The 22,751-nt window shown below is 47.5% G+C and overlaps 1 protein-coding gene across 1 annotated transcript; it reads left to right on the plus strand.

The window, feature by feature from the left end:
• The first annotated feature begins 21,253 nt into the window (after window positions 1–21,253).
• Window positions 21,254–21,727, plus strand: LOC102919450 (large ribosomal subunit protein eL30). The gene has a single exon (XM_006973133.4). It carries the CDS (start codon window positions 21,300–21,302, stop codon window positions 21,645–21,647), a length of 348 nt encoding a protein of 115 aa, XP_006973195.1. The 5' UTR covers window positions 21,254–21,299; the 3' UTR covers window positions 21,648–21,727.
• The last annotated feature ends 1,024 nt before the right edge of the window (window positions 21,728–22,751 follow it).

Here is a 22,751-nt window from a genome sequence, read left to right on the forward strand (position 1 = left end):
GACACTGCCACCTGCTGGCAACACAGCCTTGGGCAATTGCCCCCTCAGAACCTCTGGATACCTTTTTATAATTCACAGACTGGTCTCAAACTAGGGGAATGGCCTCGGGCTTCTTGTCTCCTTCCTCTGCCTCCCAGTTGCTGGGATTGCAAGCACTAGCTCCCTTACCCAGTTTGTGAAGTGCCAGGGATGGAAGCCAGGGCTTTGCCCATGCCCAGCGAGCTCTCTCTCTACCAGTGAGCCGCAGCCTCAGCCCTGTGTCTATCACTCGTGTCCTGTGTTTGCCTCGCATCAGCCATATGCATGGTATGCCATGTTATCATCTGAGTGTCAGCCCGGGGTGACAGGGTAGCCCGTCTGGTCCCTTGATGTTCAGAGGCGAAGAGTGGGGATCGTTGACAATGGGAGAAAGGGACAATTCATGTTCAAGTAACAAAGACTCCCCCTTAGATCTGTTTCCAAGAGATTAGGCGCATCCACCTTGGCCAGAAAAGCTCAAAACGGGCAACAGAAATGCTGGAGAGATGTTTTGAGCAGTTAAGAGCACTGGTTGCTCTTCTAGAGGACCTGTGTTCAATTGCCAGCACCCACATGGTAGCTCACAACCATCTATAACTCCAGTTTCCGGGCGTCCAACCCTTGCTTCTAGCCTGAATGGGTACTGCACACACATGATACACAGATATCCGTGCTGGCAAAAGATTCATACACACAAAACAAAGACACATACACTAAATAAATAAATAAATAAATAAATAAATAAATAAATAAATAAATAAATAAATAAATGAATGAATGAATGAATGAATGAATGAATAAATAAATAAATAAATAAATAAATAAATAAATAAATAAATAAATAAATAAATAAATAAATAAATAAATAAATAGGACAGTAGACAGACTTCCTAAACAGGCTCCAGTGCCCTGGGAGACGGTTCAGTGGTGGCACCTGGGTCAGGCTGCTGGCATGCTCCCTGAATACTTTGCTGGCGTGAGGCAGAAAAGGCAGAGGCTCTCGGGGCTTGTGTCTTCCTGACCCTGAGCCCCCCAGCTGTGGCAAGCACAGGTGCACCTCTGGTTCCTTCCTGCTGGGTGCTTCCTGACTCTCCGCATCTGCATCCTTGAGGACCACATCTTCCCTCCTATTTCAGTGCCCTCATCCTCCAGCTGCCTTTCTCCTCCTTCTCCTGCAAAGCTGTTTTGCTTTGACTCAAACAACCATCGGAGTGCCAACCACCGGTAATTACAACACTGGGTGGAAGCCTCCAGCTTCCTCAGTTTGGCCTGACATAGTTTTTGCTCTCTGTGGGCATTTATGGGAGAAACACCATAACCTTGGGGTATCAAAACAGAAACAGAGATGCATTTTGGCAAAGATGCTAATGGGTAACGGTTATGAAAGCTTGTGGCTTGTGTGTGTGTGTGTGTGTGTGTGTGTGTGTGTGTGTGTGTGCACAGTTTAAGGTCGTCCATATGAACAAACTCATGACTTCCCCCAAACAACTGTATTTGTTAAGTATTTGTATACTTTAACATGGGTGAGGAGGCAATCGAGAGTAGCCAGGCAAGGACACATCTCAGGTTTGTGCCTGAAGGCCAGGGATGGAGATATAAAGTCAGAGAACTTAAAAGAGGGATAGGGAGTGCCAGAGATGACAGAAGGAGACTTTACAGGCATCCAAATGGGGAGGAAGAGGAGGATTTTGGCCATCGGACTGGAGAACCTGGGAGAGACTGCCCGGTGGAGCTGGTGTTTAATGTGCGCTTTGAAGAACGGGAGAATTTATTTGGCAGAAACTAGGCCAGTAGGCAGAGAGAGCAGTGTGTGTCAAGGTCACAGAACTGTGTGCAAATGAGAGGCTCTGATGCTGCATGCTTTAGCAGCTGTCTGGGCTTCAGCTCCTAAAGGGGGCTTTCTACGTTTGGGGTCTGGGTATTGACTCTGACAGTCATTGGAAGGGAGGTTGGCTCAGGCTTGAGTATCCACCTTTACAGACACCCCGGGTGAGCATGATCTTTGCACAGGTATTTTGGAAGAACACGTGTGGGACTGCGTAGGACAGCACAACCAAGCAGTGGCCACACTGCGCATGCGTGGCCTGGGACCTGCAGCCAAGCAGTTTGGTTTCAGAAGTAGGCTGAGAAGTGACACAACCAGAGGCAGGTCCTGGAGGGTCAGTCTGGTCCCCAGTGATAAGCTCTTCGTGGAGAACAAGCTGAAGGCGTAGAGACTAATTACTGGCTAGCTCGTGGTCCACACAAGGATACAGTGCTAGCCAGCGAGCCTGAATATGTCACTGGGGCAGAGTGAGCAGGACCTGGTATGTAAGTGAGCAGGGAGGGGGTGGTGAATGCCTAGGCAGTGCCATCATCAGGACCCCACCTAAAGCTGGGCCAGCCAGACCCAGTGCTCTCAAGGAAGTTCACTTTCTACTTCACAAGGGAAGGTGAGGGATACGTTGTTGCCTGACCATGGCTGCCATGAATCTTTTCGCCACGGAAGGCTCTTTCTAGGTGTCCTAGAAACTCAAGCAACATTCCCCAAATCTGGCAAAAGGGAGGGTTGTTGGGTTGACAGAATAATAAAGGAAATTGAACAAGGAAATGCTGTCAGGAACAAGACTGAAGACATGGTCTTAGCTTTGGCCACGTCACAACAAGATCAACAATGTAAACTGCAACCGCTCCTGGGTACTCACTATAGGGAACCCCCATGTCACAGCCTCACCCCGATCCATGATGGCTCGTGCCTGGAGGCCTTCTGAACACCAGTTAACAGACGGAGAAATGGAAACTTAGGAAGATGGAGTCATTGGCTCAGTCTCACCTTTCCTGGATGTCAGGGCCAACCTTCTGACTAAAAATACCAGGTGACTTTGTCTGCGGTGAGGTAGCATTTGAGAAGGATGGGAGAACCAGGTAGTGAGGAGAGGCTCTCCGCCCAGCTCTGTCACCTCCAGTCATTCAAACAAAGATGTACAAGGTCCACAGACTTTCCTTGACCTCCTAGCCTAAGAGGTCAGTTGGGGAGCTCAAACAGGAAGCAGAGAAAGTGTTGACAATGCAAGGAGACCTTCCACAGAGAGAAGGGCAAAGTCTCAACAGAAAGGACTTCATCTGCCTGTCCTGTTTAGAACACATAAGGTGTGTGCCTGCTCGCCCAGAGGATATCTATAGCAGTGTTGATAGTATGGGTGTCGGTGACCTGTCACTCATTTACCCAGCATCTAGAGGGCTCATAGCATGAGCCATGTGCTGTTCTAGAAGCTGCTCATGTGAGAATAACTAAAAGCCAAAGGGAAGATGAACACACAAACCCTGAGCATCAGCTTCACGTCTGAGGGCATCACAAGGTTGTTGGTGATTGGTCCTCATCTGAAGGGGGAACCAATGTCCTTTAAATGTGACTGCCAATGCTTGCTTCTGCCCTGCAGTGAAACAGCAACCGTGACAAACAGTACAGTGGCAATGTCCTTTTCCGTGAACTCAGGACCCGGAGACGGCTGGGTCAATGGACCGTCATTTTGAAAACAACCAAAGGACAGGAGTGTCATGATAATCAGCGGGGTGTATGGATTTGCTAGAGACAAACCACACAAAACGAAAACATTTTCTCTCCATCAGAAGGTGCTTAGGGCCATAAAAAAAAAAAGTGTATTTGGAAGAGTACTGAGGGTCAATGGGACACGATTCATTCTTACTTTCTCTTTTTTTCCTGAATTCTAACTTGGGAAATTGGAAAGATGCATTAGCTCCTCTTAAACCAGAAAGGAAGGGGGAAATGCAACTTGGCTGGAGTTTGTTCATCTGGAGAGCGTGGTTGAGTCGCCTCCAATGGCGAAATTCTTCCATTTGAGGCAAGCTTGTCCTGGGGCTCCCAAGCTGTGGAAGCATGTTTATTGATTGAGTTCATGCATTTTACAAGGGGAGAAATGGATTGCTCTAAACCTGTTTTACGGTGTGACTGTTTCTTACAGCAGAGAACACTGTTTTGAAACCCCGGCTTCAGGCAGCCTGAAGTCACTTCAGGAGCAGCAAGCATTTTGTTTTTCAAAACCTGATGCCACAAAAATTTAGGGCAGATGTCCAACCCTCATCTCCTCTAGGTTCCCGAATTCAACCCATTCCTGATCCAGGGCAAGATGCAGAGGACCATTCCAGTTCTGGAGGGGAAGCTTTCTTGCCTGGGTTCTTAGCCGGACTTTGGGGGTGATTTCGAGTGTCTGCTAGGATAATTGATTAATCTTGCATTATCTGTCTGTATACAACCAGGAAGAGCTATCAGATGGGGTTCATCTGGCCTCACCAATACCTACAATTAAGCCTCTTGGTGCCTTGAAGTCGACAAGCCACCCCAAAGTCTGCTCAACCGCCTTTGCATTTGGTATGTACATGACTATTTGTAGTCTGTGTGTAAGTCCTGTAATTCACCTGTCCATACCACAGTTACTGAGCACTAACCATATGTCAGGCTAGAAACTGCTGATAGGAAAATAGTTGAAAGGCATCCCAGTCTGAAAGTCCAATATGAAAAGAAAGACAGACCTGTAAACACACAGCTGCAGTTCAGTGTGATAGATGCAGAAGGAGGAGAGGGGTATGGCAGCAGCTAAGTAAATGCTGTTCAGAGTCTCAAAGGGCAGACTAGAAAAGGAAGGATAGTTTATTAGGTCTCACAGGACTCTACAGGTGCTCTTTGGGCAGCCTAGGTTGTTAAGCCCTTAGTGCTAAGTCCTGGCTATGGGGACTCAACAGTGACTTTTCTTGGGGGAATTTATATTCGCCCCAGCTAGAAAGGCCAATGATGTACCAGAGAAGCTGCACTATCCAAGTCCATCGGGGTGAAGCAGTGGGTTAACTGGGGTTACTTATAGTAACATGGGACAAGGGGCTACTAGTAGGAACGGGGGAGCTCCCCAGTGTGGGTGATTATTTACGAAAGCTGTGTCCTTGGAATTCTCTGTACACAACTTGCTGGCATCTACACCACCGAGCACTCTTCTCTTCCCCAGTCTTTTACCGTTCAGACAACCTAAAAGGGTGGGCCTGTGTGTTCTGTGAGCTGAGTCCTGCAAATCTCTTGAGCCTTCTGAGCTCTCCCTGTCCCTCTATAAAGGAACAATTCAATCCCGATGGCTAGGGAGGGGCAGCACAACGTTCACATACTGTCCCCAAGAGAAAGGAAGTGGATGCCAGCCAGGTAGGAAAAATGATGGCAGGGCCTCTGTGCCTTGAGTTCCTAGGCAGGTCTGAATTTCTTAGGCTGGAAACCTGGATCCAGAGTTCCCTTGATTCCCCTAGGAAGCGATGTACCATAGTAAACTGTCCATTCAAATGTAGCTATCAACAGACTTAGCCTGCAAAGTGGCCAAGGAGTTGGCTGTCAAGTCTGGCCAACCTTGTCCCCTCTCTAGTTCCTCTTTTATGCTCAAGGACATCAAGTGCTTTCCATTTGTGGGGCTCCTTACTGTCTCTCTGTGGGGGTGCCTCTCCCTGGAGGCCTTACCGGGTCTACAGCCTGATGAGTTCCAGATCCCCATTGCCGTTCCAGTCAAATAGGGCTGCATAATGATTCACATCACTTAGAGCTAAAACATCTTCCAACAAATGGGAATTGCTGCTGTAGGGAGCTTCAGACAACGTACTTTTCATTAATTAAAATGACAGGGAGCTATTCAGCCTTCAGCTCAAAACTGTCTCTAACAGATGATTAGGTATTCAGGGTTGTCACACGATATGCCTCAAGGCAGCCTGGGAAGCAGAGGAGGCTGGGAGTGGAGGAGAGCCAGCCAGCACTCGGAAAAGAGACAGCCCTCCGAAGCAGAAAAGCTTTCAGAAGCAGTTGCCGTATGCTGGCATGGGCCAAGGTCAGATGCAATGCCATGGGCGGTCCAGCTTATGTGTTTCTTCTTAGGATGCTCATCCCTTGTTCCTTGGCCAAAGGAGAGAGCCGTGACTGGGTGGAAAGCACACTAGGATGGGAACTGGGAAGCTGGAAGTCCAGATTCAGCTCTGCTCTGTGCTAGAGGAAGCAGACTCGCCCGGGTCAAGCCAATGGGGTGCCCTAGTTTCCTCACCTGTGAAATGGGTTGGTCCCCGCCTGCAAGCTGAGAGGATAGATCAGGATGTCATGTGCTCCGAGCATCATCTGTGGCCTCATCTATAAACGAGAACGTGCCCGATCTCTAGGCCATTTCCAGCCCTACAATCAAGAAGCTATATCTGAAAAATGAGAAATTGTGACCCCCCAATACTTGATATTAGTATTATGCTTCTCAGTATTCTTCATGGTAAACTGAAGATTTTGGTAAGGTGCTTAATCATTTGCTGTTCTCCACTGGTTGGTGCTTAGCAAAGGGAGCAAGGCACCCCCAAACTGAGACTGGTCAGGATGACTTCTCTAGGGAACAGTGTCAGGACCACCTGCTTGAAAAGGAAGACTACCGGCAAAGCAAATCCCTGTACTGGGTGGTTTTGTGTGTCAGCTTGACACAAGCTAGAGTCATCAGAGAGGAAGGAGCCTCAGTTGAGGAAATGTCTCCATGAGATCCAGCTGTAGGGCATTTTCTCAATTAGTGATCAATGGGGAGGGCCCAGCCCAGGGTGGGTGGTGTCATCCCTGGGCTGGTGGTCCTGGGTTCTATAAGAAAGCAGGCTGCGCAAGCCATGGGGAGCAAGCCAGTAAGCAGCACCCCTCCATGGCTTCTGCATCAGCTTCTGCCTCCAGGATCCTGCCCTGTTTGAGTTTCTGTCCTGACTTCCTTCAATAATGAACAGCAATATGGAAGTGTAAACCAAATAAAACCTTTTCTCCCCCATCTTGCTTTTTGGTCATGGTGTTTCATCACAACAATAGAAACCCTAACTAAGACAATCCCAAAGGGCATTGCTATCCTTTCCCTCTAGCAAGTGACTGAAGCTGCAAGATGGATGTTTTACCTTATGCATAGATGTTGCAGTGAAAAAAAATAATGAGGCTTTCAGTCAGATCACATTTTAAAAACCTTCTGTTTGTGGATGGTACAAAGAGGAGTAGGACATGCTCCCTTACATTCCCACTAACTAGACAGGAAGCATGAGCAGGAAGTACAGATCAGGCTAAGTTAAATGAGTGTGTAGCACAAACACACAAGATCTTCGGAGTATTTTGTGGTCAGGTGTTGGAACAATGGCAGATTGTTCCACTGTGATGTGGAGACAAGATGTAGGGACCAAATTTATGGCTTGACGCTCTGTGAAAACTTGTGTTGAAGTTTAATCTCCACTGAGAGAGGTAAGGAGAGGAAGCATTATCCAGCCAGAGTATTTGGAAATAGAACCCCTAGGAGGTGCCTAAGACTAAATGAGGCTGGCGGAGTGAGATCCTATCCCAAAGGGACAGTGGGTTTTATAAGCAAAGGAAGACCTGAGCTGGCATGATGTATCTCCATGGTCCACATCACCTTGGGGGTCATAGATGAGTCCCTACCAGTAAAGATGACTTACCAAACGTGGCTGCCCAATCTTGAACATTTCAGACTGCCTGAAATGTTTTAAATTACATTTACATTTTATTTATTGTCATGTGTGTGCATACATGCACCCATGTGTGTGTGTGAGTGTCACAGAGTGTGTGTGTGTGTGTGGAGATAAGAGGACAATTTTCTGGAGTTTGGTTCTCTAATTTCACCATGTGGGGCCAAAGGATCAAACTGAGGCCACCAGGTTTGAAGGCAGGTGCTGTTACCTAGTCAGCCATCTCACTAGCCCATCCTTATTCTTTATGAATAACTTAGTCCGTGATACATAAACTAACAGAAAACTCCATAAAGACATGGAGCCTCGAGTTTTAGAACACACAGTGAGCAGCCAGCATAGCGTCCTGATGGATTCTAGGTAAGCTGAGATACAGGACGGCAGAGGGAGAAGGTGGGTACATAGACTATACCCACTTCCGGGCCTTCATTGAACAGAGTGATCATGCCTTCTACACTGATGCCCTCTGGAATGTCTACTCCTCCAGGAGGCCTCTGGTTTAGAGAATCCTTTGTCCATGACAGGAATTTGCCTGTCTGTCTTCTCAGGCTTGCTCCTGGGGGACAGGCTAAAAGTTTACTGAATTTGGAGGCCCGGTGGCTCAAAGTTTGGATTTTGAGCAAGTCGAGTAAACCTTGAGAGTCTGTTAACACAGGCTGGATTCCCGGTCAGTCTGTCTACGAAGCATTAGGGATGTTACAGGTGGAAGAGTTTTGTGAACTCCCAGGTTGTCACTGGAAACCGAAAATGTGGTTTTTGCCTGGACTGTGTGTTTCAAGATTCTTAGCGTCTTGTTCAAATAACTGGGAAAATGCACACACACACACACACTTTTAGGGACAAAGCTGGAGTACAGGGTGGTTACATGGCAGGGACCTGTAGGCCCTCAGCAAGCATGACACTCAGGAGTGTGGGGTGGCTGCTTGGGTTTTTCTTTTCGGGGTCCAAGAAGAAGAAGTGTTGGTTGTTAGGGACGGAGTGTGGGTGGTTATCTGTTTTGATTGACAGGCTTGGGTTACACAAGCTTTCCTTCCCTGTGGGTGTTCTTTCCCTAATGCATCTGGTTTTGATCATATGCATCCCTAATCATGCACAGCACAAGGTAGAAGCTGGGGAGGGAAAAGCGGTGTGGGGGTGGGGGTGGGGCTCCCTATTCACTCAGAAGATGCAGCTTGCTCTACTGTGCCTGCATCTGAAGCCAGTCGGATTTAAATTGGCCCCAGCTGCCACCAGTTTCAGGCTGTTTGGCCTTTACAGGAGGTATAGGTTGAAATGATGAGTAGTTTTTTTTTGTTTTGTTTTGTTTTTTTATTTTGAGAAAGATGTGTATGGAGCACCATGTAGGTGGGTTCCCAGGTTGCTAAGTACATTTCTGGGAAGAGGTATGGGGTGCAGCTTAAACCAAGTCAGGTTCTAGGTTGCTGCGTTATCTCCACTCTTCCCTGCTCACTGTGACTTCTCCACTTTCACGTCTCCTTGTGAGTTTAAGTGGATGTGGTTTATACCAACATCCGTCACACAGGGTCACTTTGAACATGAAATGAGGTGATGTGTGGAGTGTTTCTTATGGCGCCAGGTTAAGGACATGGAGAGCCCTTGTGTGAGTCTTTTCTTTGTCCAGCGGTTCAACTAAGTTACAATGAGTGATCACAAGAAAACTCCGAAGGCTTGCTAACAAATGCCTCCATTGTCAACACCCCGGTGACGATCCCCTCTGGAGAGGATGTAAGAATTAGAGCAGCCCAGGTCACCCGCTCCACCTAGCACTTTCCAAGTGAATACATAGCTGTCCTGATTCAGCTCCATCGCTGTGGCAAACTGCAGGGCACAGACAGCCCACCCTGCTCGTCCCTTCCTTTCTGCGGCTCTGATGTAAGCAAATGAACCGCAGGGTGATAAAAAGCTCCAGGATCAGCCTTTGTAAGTGGCTCTGCCCACCTGTCTAAGCCATGGCTCTCCTCCTGTGGACAAGTAGATACATCTGAGGAAAGGAGGGGAGGGGTGAGCTCCTCCCAGCCCGGAGTTCCATGATGGATGGACAATTGAGTGCTTTGAGACCTGTGTGAGCAGGCAGTACATCCCTGTTAGATTCACTTGAATGGAGGCTAGTGTTTCGTGCTGGCCCAGGAAACCCAAGTTGTCTAACATGGTCCTCCCGCTTGGGTCTTGGGAGCTCTTGTTTGGAGCCTTTGAGATTGGGTTTTCCTGATTCCACCTCCCTGGTTCCAGTTCTCTATTGTTCAGCAGGGCCGGTTGTGCTGAGTTTTACCCATGATCCTTTCTTTCCTCACCTTTGGAAGTCTACAGTCAGCCTCAGTATCCCCTTTGGTTTCTAATGTCCCAGCACATTGATGCCACGGCAGTTCCTGTCTCCCAACCCTGCCTCTATTCGGGGCCTCTCAGATGTCCAGAGTGGATCTTCCACTGAAGCATCCCAGGAGGAACAATGGCTTACCCCTCCCCCATTTCCTAACTGCGGTCACAGCATCTCAGCTCAGCTTCAGCTCAGTGTGGACACCTTTGTCCCCTCCAGGACTCATCAGCTCCAAAGGGGAAAGCTGCCTAATGTATTTCTTGGCGATCGATCACTCATGCAGCGGCAGGAGCATGTTGTGAGAGGTCAGATCTGTTCACACCTTTGCACTGCTCTTTCGACTCCCTGTCATTTACACAGTGCCTGAGCTCTCCAGGGTGCCTGTTACATTTGGACCTTAATTCCCTCCCTGGACCACTTGGACTTCTCTTTGTCCAGACATGGCAGAGGGGCCACTGTTCTAGTTGCACTTACTGAAGAAGGTGGGAGAGCTTCCTAGGTGATATTTCAGAATCCAGGCTGGAGACAAGGCCTCGTCCACATTGGCCTGGCTCTGGAGTCCACACCACTGCTCAGTCCTGGCTCTCATTCTTCTTAGTTTCCTCGCTGCCCTGCTCCATTCTAGGCTGCGCAGTTCAAGGCTCCAGCCATATGTTGTCTCGGGTTGAACGCTTCCTCTCTTCTTCCCTGTTTGTGGCCAGATCTGGGAGACTATAATGAGATCTTCTGTAAAGCTGGGGAGTCTCCCGAGAGCCAGACTACCCAAGCAGGGCCCTTCAGAAAGCAGAGCCTGCGACCTGATGATGTAAGAGAGATGACCACGGAGATGAGAGACGTAGCCTGAGGTGAGTGGAAAGGGGGAACACACCCAGCAGCCTTGACCTTCCTTCATGACAATCTTAGACACATCATCAGTTACCTGACAAGCCAAGAAGGAAGGGAGACACTGTGTTCTAGAATAGTCCATGTGAGGATGAGAGAGGGGATTTGTCTGCCTGACTCTCTGGCTTCCTTTCCCCCAGTCATTCACCCCACACTGTGCCGGTCTGTACTTCATTCAGTACTGGCCCCTTAGTAGGCATCTGAAGAGCTGGGTTCTATGCTTTGTGGGGTGGATTCTATCCAGGTCTGTAAGGCGGGTGGGGCTCAGCAGGGGATGGAGAGGCGGAACATGGATTGCAGTTCTTGAAATTCGATTTGTGTTGGCAGGTAAATAAAATCTTAATCTATATGAATACAAAAGTCCGTATTCAATATTAAGGCAGAACCCACAGCTTTAAAGAAAATGAGCTTGCAGGGGTTTCCCATAATTGTGTCCCTGCAGTCTATGGGGACCCAATGCAGTCTACCCACAGAGAACCCCGAGTTACTTGGGGTGAGCTCTGAGTTGGAGAGTGAGAATGCAGAGCTTGGGAGCCTGGAGTCTGGCCTGTAACTGGCAATTGTGCTAGCTGGGGCTGGTCAGCCAGAGCCCAGGAGAAGGAGCGCTATCTCTACTCTGGCCAGGGATAGAGAGTTCTGGCCTCTAGGCTTCCTGTTTAAGGCATGCGTAAGTTGTTATCTAAGGTATACCCAGCGAGCTGCGTGTTCCCTCTGTATTGACAAGAACATACCCTAATAAATTGTGGCTGTGGTAAACAGTTAAATACTTTCTTCATAGTAACTTCCCATTCTATTTTGATGAATCACCTTCAACAAACACTTGAGATTTACCTTCTCTTGTGCTACGGCCACATGTCTTAGGCCTGGTCCCTCTCCCAGTCTGAGGTAAGAATTCTCCATTCCCCTGACTATAGCACAGGTATCCAGTAAAAAATAAACTATGTCCTTGCCTCACTTTGGAGGTCTTATTGGAAGGCTGGTGCTATTGTAGCCACCTTGCCACCATGCAGTGAGAACTTACCTTAAAAACAGAGCTAGCCAAGGGAAACCAGGGGGTAAGATGTATGGAGAAGCCAGACCCTTTGAGCTCTGTTTTAAGTCATGCATGAAGGCAACTCTGCTTTTTTCTTTTTTTCTTTCTTTTTTTTTTTTTTTTTTTTTTTTTTTTTGAGACAGGGTTTTTCTGTGTAGCTTTGGTACCTGTCCTGGATCTTGATCTGTAGCCCAGGCTGGCCTCGAACTCACAGAGATCGGCCTGGCTCTGCCTTCCGAGTGCTGGGACTAAAGGCGTGCGCCACCACTGCCGGCTAGGTAACTCTACTTGTGGCTGTCTTTAGTTCTAGGCCCTCCATTGGTCTAAACTAGTTGAGTGGGGCTTTCTGTCACTTGCGACCATCCGAATTTTGATGGCCACTTGTTCCACAGACCAGTTGAACTTGCTGACAGTTATCCATTGCTTCTCCCCACTTTCTTCAAGCTTGATTTTTGATTATCAATGCCTTCTGATTAATGTTGATCCCCTGGGGGCAGTGATTGTCCCCACCACACTTTCCTGGGCTTTTCCTACCCAAGCAATAGTGGGTTTATTCCCTTTTTATTAGGAAGTAGATGGTTTTCTGACTTGGTGATTTGGTCACTGTGAACCTGACTCCTTAGAGAGGGTCTAAACCAGGTTTCTGGCTTAGAGATGGTGGGTCAGATTCAGAACTGTGGAAAATTAGCTTTTTCCCCTTAAAGAATGACCTGGGGTCAACATGCAGCAATGTGACCACTGGAAACATTCATCAGAAATATTTTAGTCCTCCATCCCCTTCTGGATTGTCACCTCCATCTTCTCTCACATTCAGTGGCTTCATCATTCAATGACTATTTATCAGACACTGGATACACATAGTGAAAAATTCTTACCACGTTGGTCTTGTAGAGAGGGAAGACAGGCAACAACCAGATAAGTATGTAATCCAGATGGCAACCATCTTTGGAGGGGACTGAGACTTTTAGCAGGGTTGTCAGGGTTTTGTCTCCTGACCAGAGGCTGAGGGTAAGTAGCTGAGAACTCATCTGTCAAACTGATAGACTAAAAGACAGCACCGAGATGTTGTTGATTCCTAAGAACCAATGCATCAACTTGATTTACTCTAGACTAGACTCTTACTTAGTATCATGGCCAGTTATCTGGACATCTACTTCCTCTATTGAACACTGAGGTTCTCTAGCCTATGGTCCTTTATCTCTTTATCTTCATCTCCCCAGAAGGGACACTCCTAAAGAGAAGGTTGTGTAACAAAGCTGAAAGAACCTAAGCAGCCTTCACCCTCTGAGACGGTCAGGTCGTATGTCTACACAGGCTGGGCACACAGGCATGAAGTGATACAGAAGAGCTCAGGTTTAGTGCTTGTTAGACCAGATCCCAAGGAGTTTGGAGGTCAGAGGAGGTCAGGGCTCTGGGACGGGCTGGCTGAGCATGGCATTGGGGCATTGGAGGGCTGGGCACACCACCTGGAGGAGCACAGAGTGCAGCATGTGCTAGTTATCAGAAGACAGAGGGCAGCAAGTGCCAAGAACAGATGCAGGTGGGCAGCCGGGGGGGAATGAGGAGCAGCAGGCAAGGACCATGAACGAGGGCAACAGAGTGACAGTGGCCATAGAGTACAGCCAGGGACAGAGCTTGGGGCACCCAGAGTGATGCTGTGAATGGAAATTCCCCTGTAGAGCTTTGAAGAGCCATCACGAGAGGGTAGAGAACTGTGATCCCGAGACTTGCGGGGTGAAGGGAATTGATGGAATTTCTCATATTCAGAGCAGCAAAGCGACTCGGGGAGGACCTCAGGGCTATGTGGTTGGTTTCTAACTGTTGTCTCTCTAGAGAAGCTCTCTGGGACATCACTCGTGCCATGGTGGCTTCCTTCTGGGCCTTAACCTCTTATTCATCTTCTCTTGTCACAGTTAAAGCAGTGTTGTTTGCTGATGTCCCAAATGGGCTCATGTCCCTTGCTGGTCCTGGCTCCCTTTCTTCAAAGTCTGCACATGGGGCCTCGTGGTGCAATGGTGGCGTGTCTGACTCCAAGCAGAGTTTGTACGTGCGTCATTGTGTCCTCTTAGCCTGTCTGTCCTCAACTCTTTGCAAAGATTAAGAGTTAACGTGCTCTAGTTTTCTGCCTCAATTGTGTCCACTTAATTACTCGGACCTCTTCCTCCCTCCCTCCCTCCGTCCCTCCCTCCCTCCGTCCCTCCCTCCCTCCCTTCTTTCTTCCTTCCCTCTCTCCCTCCCTCCCTCCCTCCCTTCCTTCCTTACCTCCCTCCCTCTCTCTCTCCCTCCCTCCCTCCCTTCCTTACCTCCCTCCCTCTCTTTCTCCCTCCCTCCCTTCCTTCTTCCTTCCTTACCTCCCTCCCTCTCTCTCTCCCTCCCTCCCTCCCTTCCTTCTTCCTTCCTTATCTCCCTCCCTCTCTCTCTCCCTGCCTCCCTCCCTTCCTTCTTCCTTCCTTACCTCCCTCCCTCTCTCTCTCTCTCTCTCTCCCTCCCTCTCTCTCCCTCCCTCCCTCCCTCCCTCTCTCTCCCTCCCTCCTTCCCTTCCTTCCTTCCCTCTCTCCCTCCCTCCCTCTCTCCCTCCCTCCTTTCCTTCCTTCCTTCCTTTCTTCCTTCCTTACATTTTTCCCTTCCTTCCCCCCTCCTTCCCTTCTCTGTGAATTCTATTTTTTTTTTAATTACAAAAAAAAAAAAACACATATCAAACACAGAAAGCAATTGGTTCTTCTGGAGCATTTGGGGGGGGGATATTTTCATTCCCTATGAACATCCACTGGGCAGTTTGGGAGCTGCTGAGTGGCCAGCGCTGCTGCTGGAAGCATCCTCAGCAGCCTGACTGGAGAGGGGGCTTCCCTGGCTGAGCCTCAGTGCTGCAGGGACGGCTCTTTCCTTCTGTACAAGCATCCCAGCCCTCTCATTCCCCTCCACCTTTTAAACGTGTTCAACAGCGGCAGCTGGAATTAAATGGCTTTTGCTCACTAGAAAGCACAGCCTTGAGAGGCTTTGTTGAGGACACGCGTGCTCTCCCCTTAGCTAGTTAGGTATGATTGGAAGTGCTAACTCATTTATGTAAAAATTTGCAGTTTGTTCTTGTGCTGGCTTCACAAGGTTCACTGTAGATTTCTGAGTACTCCCGGGTGGTACGCTTAAAACCATTGGGTCAGCGTAGGAAGAATTAGGTAGTTAATAAAACCTATTGCATGCTGCATATCCTCTCATACCTAGTCCTTCTCTCAAACTCATTATGTTTTATGAGTAATATACATGAAAATGACCTGTTCCCATAAATGCTAGGGAAAGAAATAACGTTTGTGGTCCATCAGTCTGTGTCATGCATCACCAATGACTCATGCTTTTCATTAGAACCTTCTGGAAGGCTAGTCTTGTTCCCGTCTTCCTAATATTCTGGTCAGACAGATGAGCAAGTGGAACTCTCAGAAGTTAAAGACTTGTCCAAGAATTTAGAGCTGTTCCATTGGGACCTTGGTGATTTCAAGTAAATCCTTAAATGTTATCTTGGGGTTAAGACTAGAAAAAAAAAACACCTCAACTTGAGTAAAACAAGTTAAATTGTTAAATTGTAGAGACCAGAGGTGTTCATTCTCTGTCTAGACTATTTTTTATAGCTCTTCTTCAAGTTGACTTCTCTTTAAAACACACACACACACAGCCAGCCATTGCCTAGGGATTGATATCCTACCAAGCACAGGTTTGAATGTGGACAGGGGAAGGACAGGAAAACCCACTGGTTTGGCTGATGGGGGCGACAGCTTGGTAATGGACTTTGGAAAGTGTACGTATGAATTAAGCACCTTTCATTTCCTTTGCTGCAAAAACATCAATTAAGGTTGAGCAATCCTTGGGTTTCTCCCATTTGCAGTCCAAAGAAAATCAGCACAAATTGTCTGGAGTGTCTCTTCCCCAGGGCTGCGATCATTAATCCTCTTTAGCCCTTCCCTGCTGGTTCCCCTTGCAAAGCCAGTACCCACACCCTCCCAGTCTGTCACCCTGTGTACATTTACTAGGCGATTTGTTCAGTCCTTGGTCTAATGAAGATATGCATTGTGTTTTGGAGGTTGGTTCTATTGAGAAGGTGCCCATCTGTTCTGCTTCAAGCAAGAGAAAGGCTTTTTCAGAGCTCTTTTACAGCTTGGTCAATGGCCTTTGACCTCACAGCTTGGTCCCTGGCCAGTGCTGCCCTGTATTTTAGCCAAACAGATGTGTCCCTGCCAGCCCGCCATCTGATAGAAGCCAGAGAAAGACTCATTTGTCTTCGCCAGCTCTCCCTGAACCCAGACTGTTGTTGAAATGGTCCTGGAAATACTGTGTTCCAAGAACGGGTCTCAGGAAGGATGCTTCTGTCATCCAGGAGCCTAGTGTTCTGGTGGCATGGGTGGGTTGGGACCAGCCTAACAGGAACTTGGTGGCCTCGGGTGAGGAAGTCTCAGGAGGCCATCTAGCTCTGCCTTTGTTTCTTGGCTGAGATGCTCCCAAAGCTTGCAGAAGAACACTTTTCTTTTCCTATGGTGACATTGAAATGGGTCATGCACTCTGCCTGGGCGAAGTGATTGTCACCTAACAAAGCTGCTACTGTGCCAGTGATTTTTATCCAGACAACTAGGGTTCTGCTCATCAGGCATTATTAGCCCCATTTCCCAGATGAAAAAGTTGAGGCATGGAGCTCTTTAACATGGTTATTCTGGTTGGTAGAGTTCAAGTTTCTACCCAGGTCTGAATGGTTCCAAGGATCAATCTTTCTTTAGTTTTTTTTTTTAATTATGTAATATTTCAAGTACACAAAGAAACATCTTTCTCTCCATATGTATTTCACATATAATGAAACCCTTCCTTCAGTTTCTTCCCTCTTTCCTAGGAAAGACGTGACATCTTGATGGAAGCCGATGTCATCCCACACGTGACTTCTTTATCTTCACGTCATGGAAGTGTAAGAGTGAGTGTGCAATTGCATTGTTCTGCACGTAAAATTGCTGTTGAACTGGCATCAGCTTGTGGTTTTCACTTTTCCTTCTGTGAATTGTTTTTGACTCGATGAAGCTATCTCAGGCACCACCCACGTGGCTAGTGTAGTTCTGTTCCATTTAGGACTGCTGCAATGTTTGTTGGTTTTTTTTTTTTTAATTTTTATTTATTTATTTATTTATTTTTGATAAGCCCGGTTTCTTCATCTGGTTCTCTGGTTGATGCACATTCCAGTCCTTTCCAATTTTCCAGCATCACAAACAGTGTTGCTCTAACGTTTGTTATTGTGTCTCCACATAAAGGTTTGGGATTTTCCCCCAGGAGCGGGACTCCTGAGTCATTGAGCAAGGGCCTCTTCAAGTCCTCGGTTACTTCTGAAGGGCAGAGCAACAGAGCTGGGCCGATCCACCCCTGAGGAGTTTCTCTTCCCTCTGCATGCTCGCCAGCGCCTGGCATAGTTAGACTTTCACAGTTTTTGGAATCCATGGTGTAAAATGGTTTATAATTGTTGTTTTCCCCAACCCCGTTCTCATTTTCATCATCCATTCAGGAAAAGAGAAGTCAAGGTCAAAGGGGCTCTTGCTTGGCTCTGATTTGCTTTCTTAAGAGTGAGAAAGATGAGCGCGCTGGGCATAGGCTGGGTTGTCCAGCCATGTGGACTTTTATTCTGTGTCTTAGATGTTTGACGTGCATTGTAGCACCCAGCACCGACAACCACCCCTTTCTATGCTGGAGTGGGAGGTAATCCCCATATTATGTGTCCTGCCCATTTAGGTGGAAATCAGAAACCAGGAGCCAGGACTTAGGTAGTGTTTGTGATCTGTCAGTCAGATGCACCTGCATACACCAGGTGTGGAATTTATGAATGGGTACTGTGTGGGTTCTGGTCTGATAAAGAGGTGGAGAGGTGCCCTGCTTTCGGAGTCCGCAGTGGTGGCTCTGCCTAGGGTGTTGTCCTCATTCATGCTCAGCTGTGATCCTGTTTTACCTGGAGCAGTCAGTGTGGAGGAGCAATCGTGCTAGGCTGGATGGCAGAACTCACACTTTGGTGCTTTGAGGACTAGCAGAGTCGATGGCCGGTTTCGACCAGGTGGACTGGAGGTGGGATGTGGGAAGATTTTCAGGCATGGGGAGGTGTTTGGCAGCACTGGGTGCTGTGCATCTCAAGTAAAGCAAGGTACAATAGTAAACGATCCACAATTCTGGAATGGAATCCCACTTTCTGTCCCTCCGTGGGTGCTCAGAGCTATCCTTAACCCCCTGGAGTGGATCCCGTTGTCTGTGATTGAGAATGCCTTCATTGCTCTTGCTTTCTACTTGCTGATGCTTCCTGCAGTTATCTTGAACCCTCTCTCAAGCACTCTGCAAAACAATTACTGTCGTTGGGTTTTAGAGATGAGGAGGATACCCAGATGCCAAAGAGTAATTCACCCGAGGATTTGGCAAGCAGTGCTGACTCCCAGCACTATCTGGCTGTAGAGCCCTTCAGATAAAACCTGCCTCCTTCCATCTCTGGATGCTCATCTGTCCATCACCATATTTATATCCCATCTATCTATCTATCTATCTATCTATCTATCTATCTATCTATCTATCTATCTATCTATCCATCCATCTACCTGTGAGTGTGTGATGCACACACACATATTATTTTCTCACATCTTGGAGATGTTTGTTTACTCACTTCCTGTTGTTCACAAGAAGCATATCCCTTACATAAAACCAAGAACAGTCCTCATTTCCCCATTGCATCTCTGGCCCTGAGCAGAGCTGAAGCTCTGAGAGGACTTGTGAGTGAATAAGTTCACCCAACAAGCCTACCATGGATTTTGTTGGGGGAGATAACCCTACTAGACTTCTGCCTGCTCAACAATGCTTCTCAATACGGCTTTGCATGTACTGTTTTATTCTGTAGTCTCATGTTATGACATCTCACGACTCCGAATCTGAAGCTCTATCAAATGCATGCTTTTCTGAAATTTCTTGCAAACTTAAAACCTTTCCAATGTCAAGTCAAATATGCTATACTATCTGTGCCCTAGGCCCACACAACCAAGAAAATCCCAGGGTTTCTCTAAGTAAATGACAAGCCTGGTGTCAGAGATGGACAAGGCAAGTGGAGAGATGCACTCCCTGTCCCTCACTACCTGCCTTCTACAGTGTGAACTGAATCTCAGTCACAGGGCCAGATAGGCTCAGCTGCTCACCTGGGAGAGACTAGAGACCAGATGGCCTTTGTGAGGCACTTGGAAGGTATCTGTCACTTGGTAGCTATTTCTAGTCATTTGTTAGCTTAGATCCTCTGCCCTTGCACCCTTTCCCATAGATTCTCCATTCCATGTCCTTTCAGGTTAACGTTTCATGATTGCTGAAGTTATAAAAAGTCAACACCAAACCCAATGGGTTTTGCATCCAGTTAACTCCTTTCACTTAAATGAAGCATTTCATGATTTTTCTTTAGCATATCCACATTGCTAGGACCAGTACTCTTGAAATTTGGGGTCATTGCCAAGTAAGGTTAGAGTTCTCGAACAAATTACCATTACAGTCCAGCTGATGACCAGGAGGACTGCTCAGTGCTTAATGGGTGGGTAGTGTCCGTGTGTGGGTACCCTGGACAAGGGGAGAGTCACATCCTGGGTAGGATGGAGTTGGGCAGGCTGCCTAGAGCTTTCCTTGAGGTACTCATACATGGATGCAACTTCAACTCACGTGGCTACTCCTATTATTTAATATTTTCAGGCTGCAGATCACCAGCCAGGGGATGTGAGACCTCAGGTAGGGGTGCTGTGTCAGCACCTGATGTGCGCAGAGGAGTGGGAGTGTATGGAATTAGCCAGACTGTCTGGAATCTAATTTTACACTGTTTACTAATTGTATGGTCTTGGGAAAATTCCTAAGTTTAACCTCTCTAACAACCATTTTCCCCATTTGTAAACAACCCTATGGGGTATTGCACAGTTTAGAGAGAATGATAATGTATGTAAATCACTCAAAGAGCAGATACTGCTCTTACCATGGCCAGCTCAGGGCCTACCTTGGTCATATTCTCCATTCCTGGTTCACTTTCCTAACACACACACACACACACACACACACACACACACACACACACACACGATGCTATGGCACATAGATACATAGAACTATACACACAGGCACACACCATACACATAAATATACACATGAACATCACACACACACACACACCATACACACACACACACACATACACACTACACACATGCACACAGACATGTACTATTCAACACAATTACAGACATATATGCCCACATATATCACACATGCAGATACCACACTGCACAAACACAGAGCACATGCAACACATATCACACACAGCACACACACATGTGCATATAGACATGCAATATTGTACCACACCGTGCAAATACAGATCCTATATACATAGTGCACACACAGGCACACATATACACAGTATCTCTAAACACGGTACCCTATATACATTATAGGCTCCTTTCCCATCCACTCAGCTGGCTTGCTGAGAGAAGAATCCGTTCTATGATTTGGACATATTGAAGGCCCATTTGATTTCACTGGGAGGAAAAAGGGTGTGATTTGGCTACTCTACCTGACAGTGTCAAGGTAGCAAATGAGGAAAAGAACAGTGCCTGGTTGAGGAAACAGGGTGGAAAGAGAATAACATCTGTTGAGCTTGCTGTTCAGTTGCTATTCATGCTCAAACACCCTTGGGGAGTGCAGGTCAATGGGAATCCCAAGAGTCGGGTTTCAGAACAGTTCATCTCCTCTTTGCAGGGAGCAGAGTTGGTCTTTTGTTTTACTCAGGTGGACTGTTGGAGGTGACAAGAGTCTCAACAGCAACATCACCTTAAAATGGTAGCAAGCACTTCCATCCTCCCGTGCTGTGAGGGAGCGTGTGCGATTGTGGAGCATCTCTCGGGACATGTCAAAACCGACATCCAGCGGCTCTCATTAAGCCCTTTGAACTTCAGCAACACAGCGACTTGTTTAGGTCCACATTGGATTATGCTTTCGGACCCCAGTCACTAACTAGGACCCCAGTCACTAACGAGGCAATGAAAACAATCCATTTAGAGGTTCTACTATGTGTCATGTATGATGATCCCGCGGCAGCATGACTAGGAGCACGTCTCTTTCCGAGGAGTGCAGTTTGAGTTCCTGAGCACTGATGAGCTCAGTGCCTTCACACTTTTGTTCACCAACCTCCATGGGTTAGAAGCTGCTGTCTGCCCCATTTCACAGATTTCAAAACTGAGCAAAGGAACCTACTTAGGGGAACACTGGTAAGTGGCAGAGTCAGGATTCAAAGCCAGGCAGTTCTGCCTCTCACACACTAAGCTATATGGGATATCTCCCAGTACATTAAGGAGAAGGTCAAAGAGACACTATCAGGAGCAATTAGCCTTCTCCATCGGGGGAGAAGGCAATGTTTCCTATAAATAAAACTATGTTCTGTCAATGCTGAAGTTAGATAAATATACTTGCACTTTGGATAAAGAAGTAAGGATCTTGGCGGCTGGTCGTGGTTGGGGGCCGTCCCGCACCTGAGGCAGGAAGATGGTGGCCGCAAAGAAGACGAAAAAGTCTCTGGAGTCGATCAACTCTCGGCTCCAGCTTGTTATGAAAAGTGGAAAGTACGTGCTGGGGTACAAACAGACTCTGAAGATGATCAGACAGGGCAAAGCGAAATTGGTTATCCTCGCCAACAACTGTCCAGCTTTGAGGAAATCTGAAATAGAATACTATGCCATGTTGGCTAAAACTGGTGTTCATCACTACAGTGGCAATAACATTGAATTGGGCACAGCATGTGGAAAATACTACAGAGTATGCACATTGGCTATCATTGACCCAGGTGATTCTGATATTATTAGAAGCATGCCAGAACAGACTGGTGAAAAGTAAACCAGGGAAGTTTTTCTTTAATAAAACTTTACCAGAGCTCCTTTAAAAAAAAAAAAAAAAAAAAAAAAGAAGTAAGGAAACCCATGGTGGCCGTAATCTGGGTTGGGTCTCATTTCTGCTTCCATCCCCTGCACTGTATAAAAGGCACGTGGATGGGTAAGACCACTCTGGTCATATTAGACGTTTAGCACCCTGACCCTTGAGCACTCAATGCCAAAGTGTGCATCAGTCACTGTGGTCCTCATCACCTGAACACCCTCCCACCCTGCTTGAGAACTAAGAAGGGACCTTTTAGAAGCCTGGACTTCTGGAGCCTGAAGGGTGTGGAGAGGTTTTGAGGGGGCAGTATCCTTCTCGGGCGAGGGGGGGCATTTCCATTGTCAAGAGGAGAGCAAAGAGGAGAAGGAGGGATGACCTGGGGACCAAAAAGGAGGGTGCTGTACAGAGGGGGTGGGGCTTGAGAAACTCCATGTGGATGCTCCATTCTGGGAAGCCCCTGCTGGAGTTGGTCAAAGCACTGACCTTAGCCATCCTACAGCTTCAGCTTCTGACGCTGTGATCCACCCTGAACTTGACCTGTATGAGGTGGACTGGAGAGACCCCTTTCACTGTATGGCGGGGTCTTCTTGTCTTCAGAGCTCTGCGGCCCTTTCATGGTCCAGAACACCCCTCTGAGAGACAAGGAGGTATGGATATAGATATGGATGTAACAGTGACACAAGATTTTAGGGGGATATTCCATTCAGTGATTAAGCTAGGTAGGTCCCACATTTCCCACAGTCTGCAGCTCTGGCTTAATAGAACAGCTGCTATTGGTAGTAATGTCCTGGAGACAGAATCTAGGAGGGAGGGAAGGAGGAAGGGAGGGAGGGAAGGAGGAAGGGAGGGAGGGAAAGAGGGAAGGAGGGAGGGAAAGAGGGAAGGAGGGAGTTAGTCATAGCCTCACTGTCTGTGTTAGTTCTATGTCTCTATAACAAAAACACCTGATATATCAATTTATAAATAGAAGAGGTCTCTTTGGTTCACAGCTCTGGAGGTCCCAGGGCGTGATGTGCTTGCTCTTTGCTTTGGGCCTGTGGGAGGAATTACACGGTGTGACACATG

This window comes from Peromyscus maniculatus, chromosome 14 (assembly GCF_049852395.1).
Source record: "Peromyscus maniculatus bairdii isolate BWxNUB_F1_BW_parent chromosome 14, HU_Pman_BW_mat_3.1, whole genome shotgun sequence".
NCBI classification, from domain to species: Eukaryota; Metazoa; Chordata; class Mammalia; order Rodentia; family Cricetidae; genus Peromyscus; species Peromyscus maniculatus.

Bases quoted from the DNA above. Each gene is read 5' to 3' on its own strand.
- LOC102919450 (XM_006973133.4), top strand. From the start codon at position 21,300: ATGGTGGCCGCAAAGAAGACGAAAAAGTCTCTGGAGTCGATCAACTCT.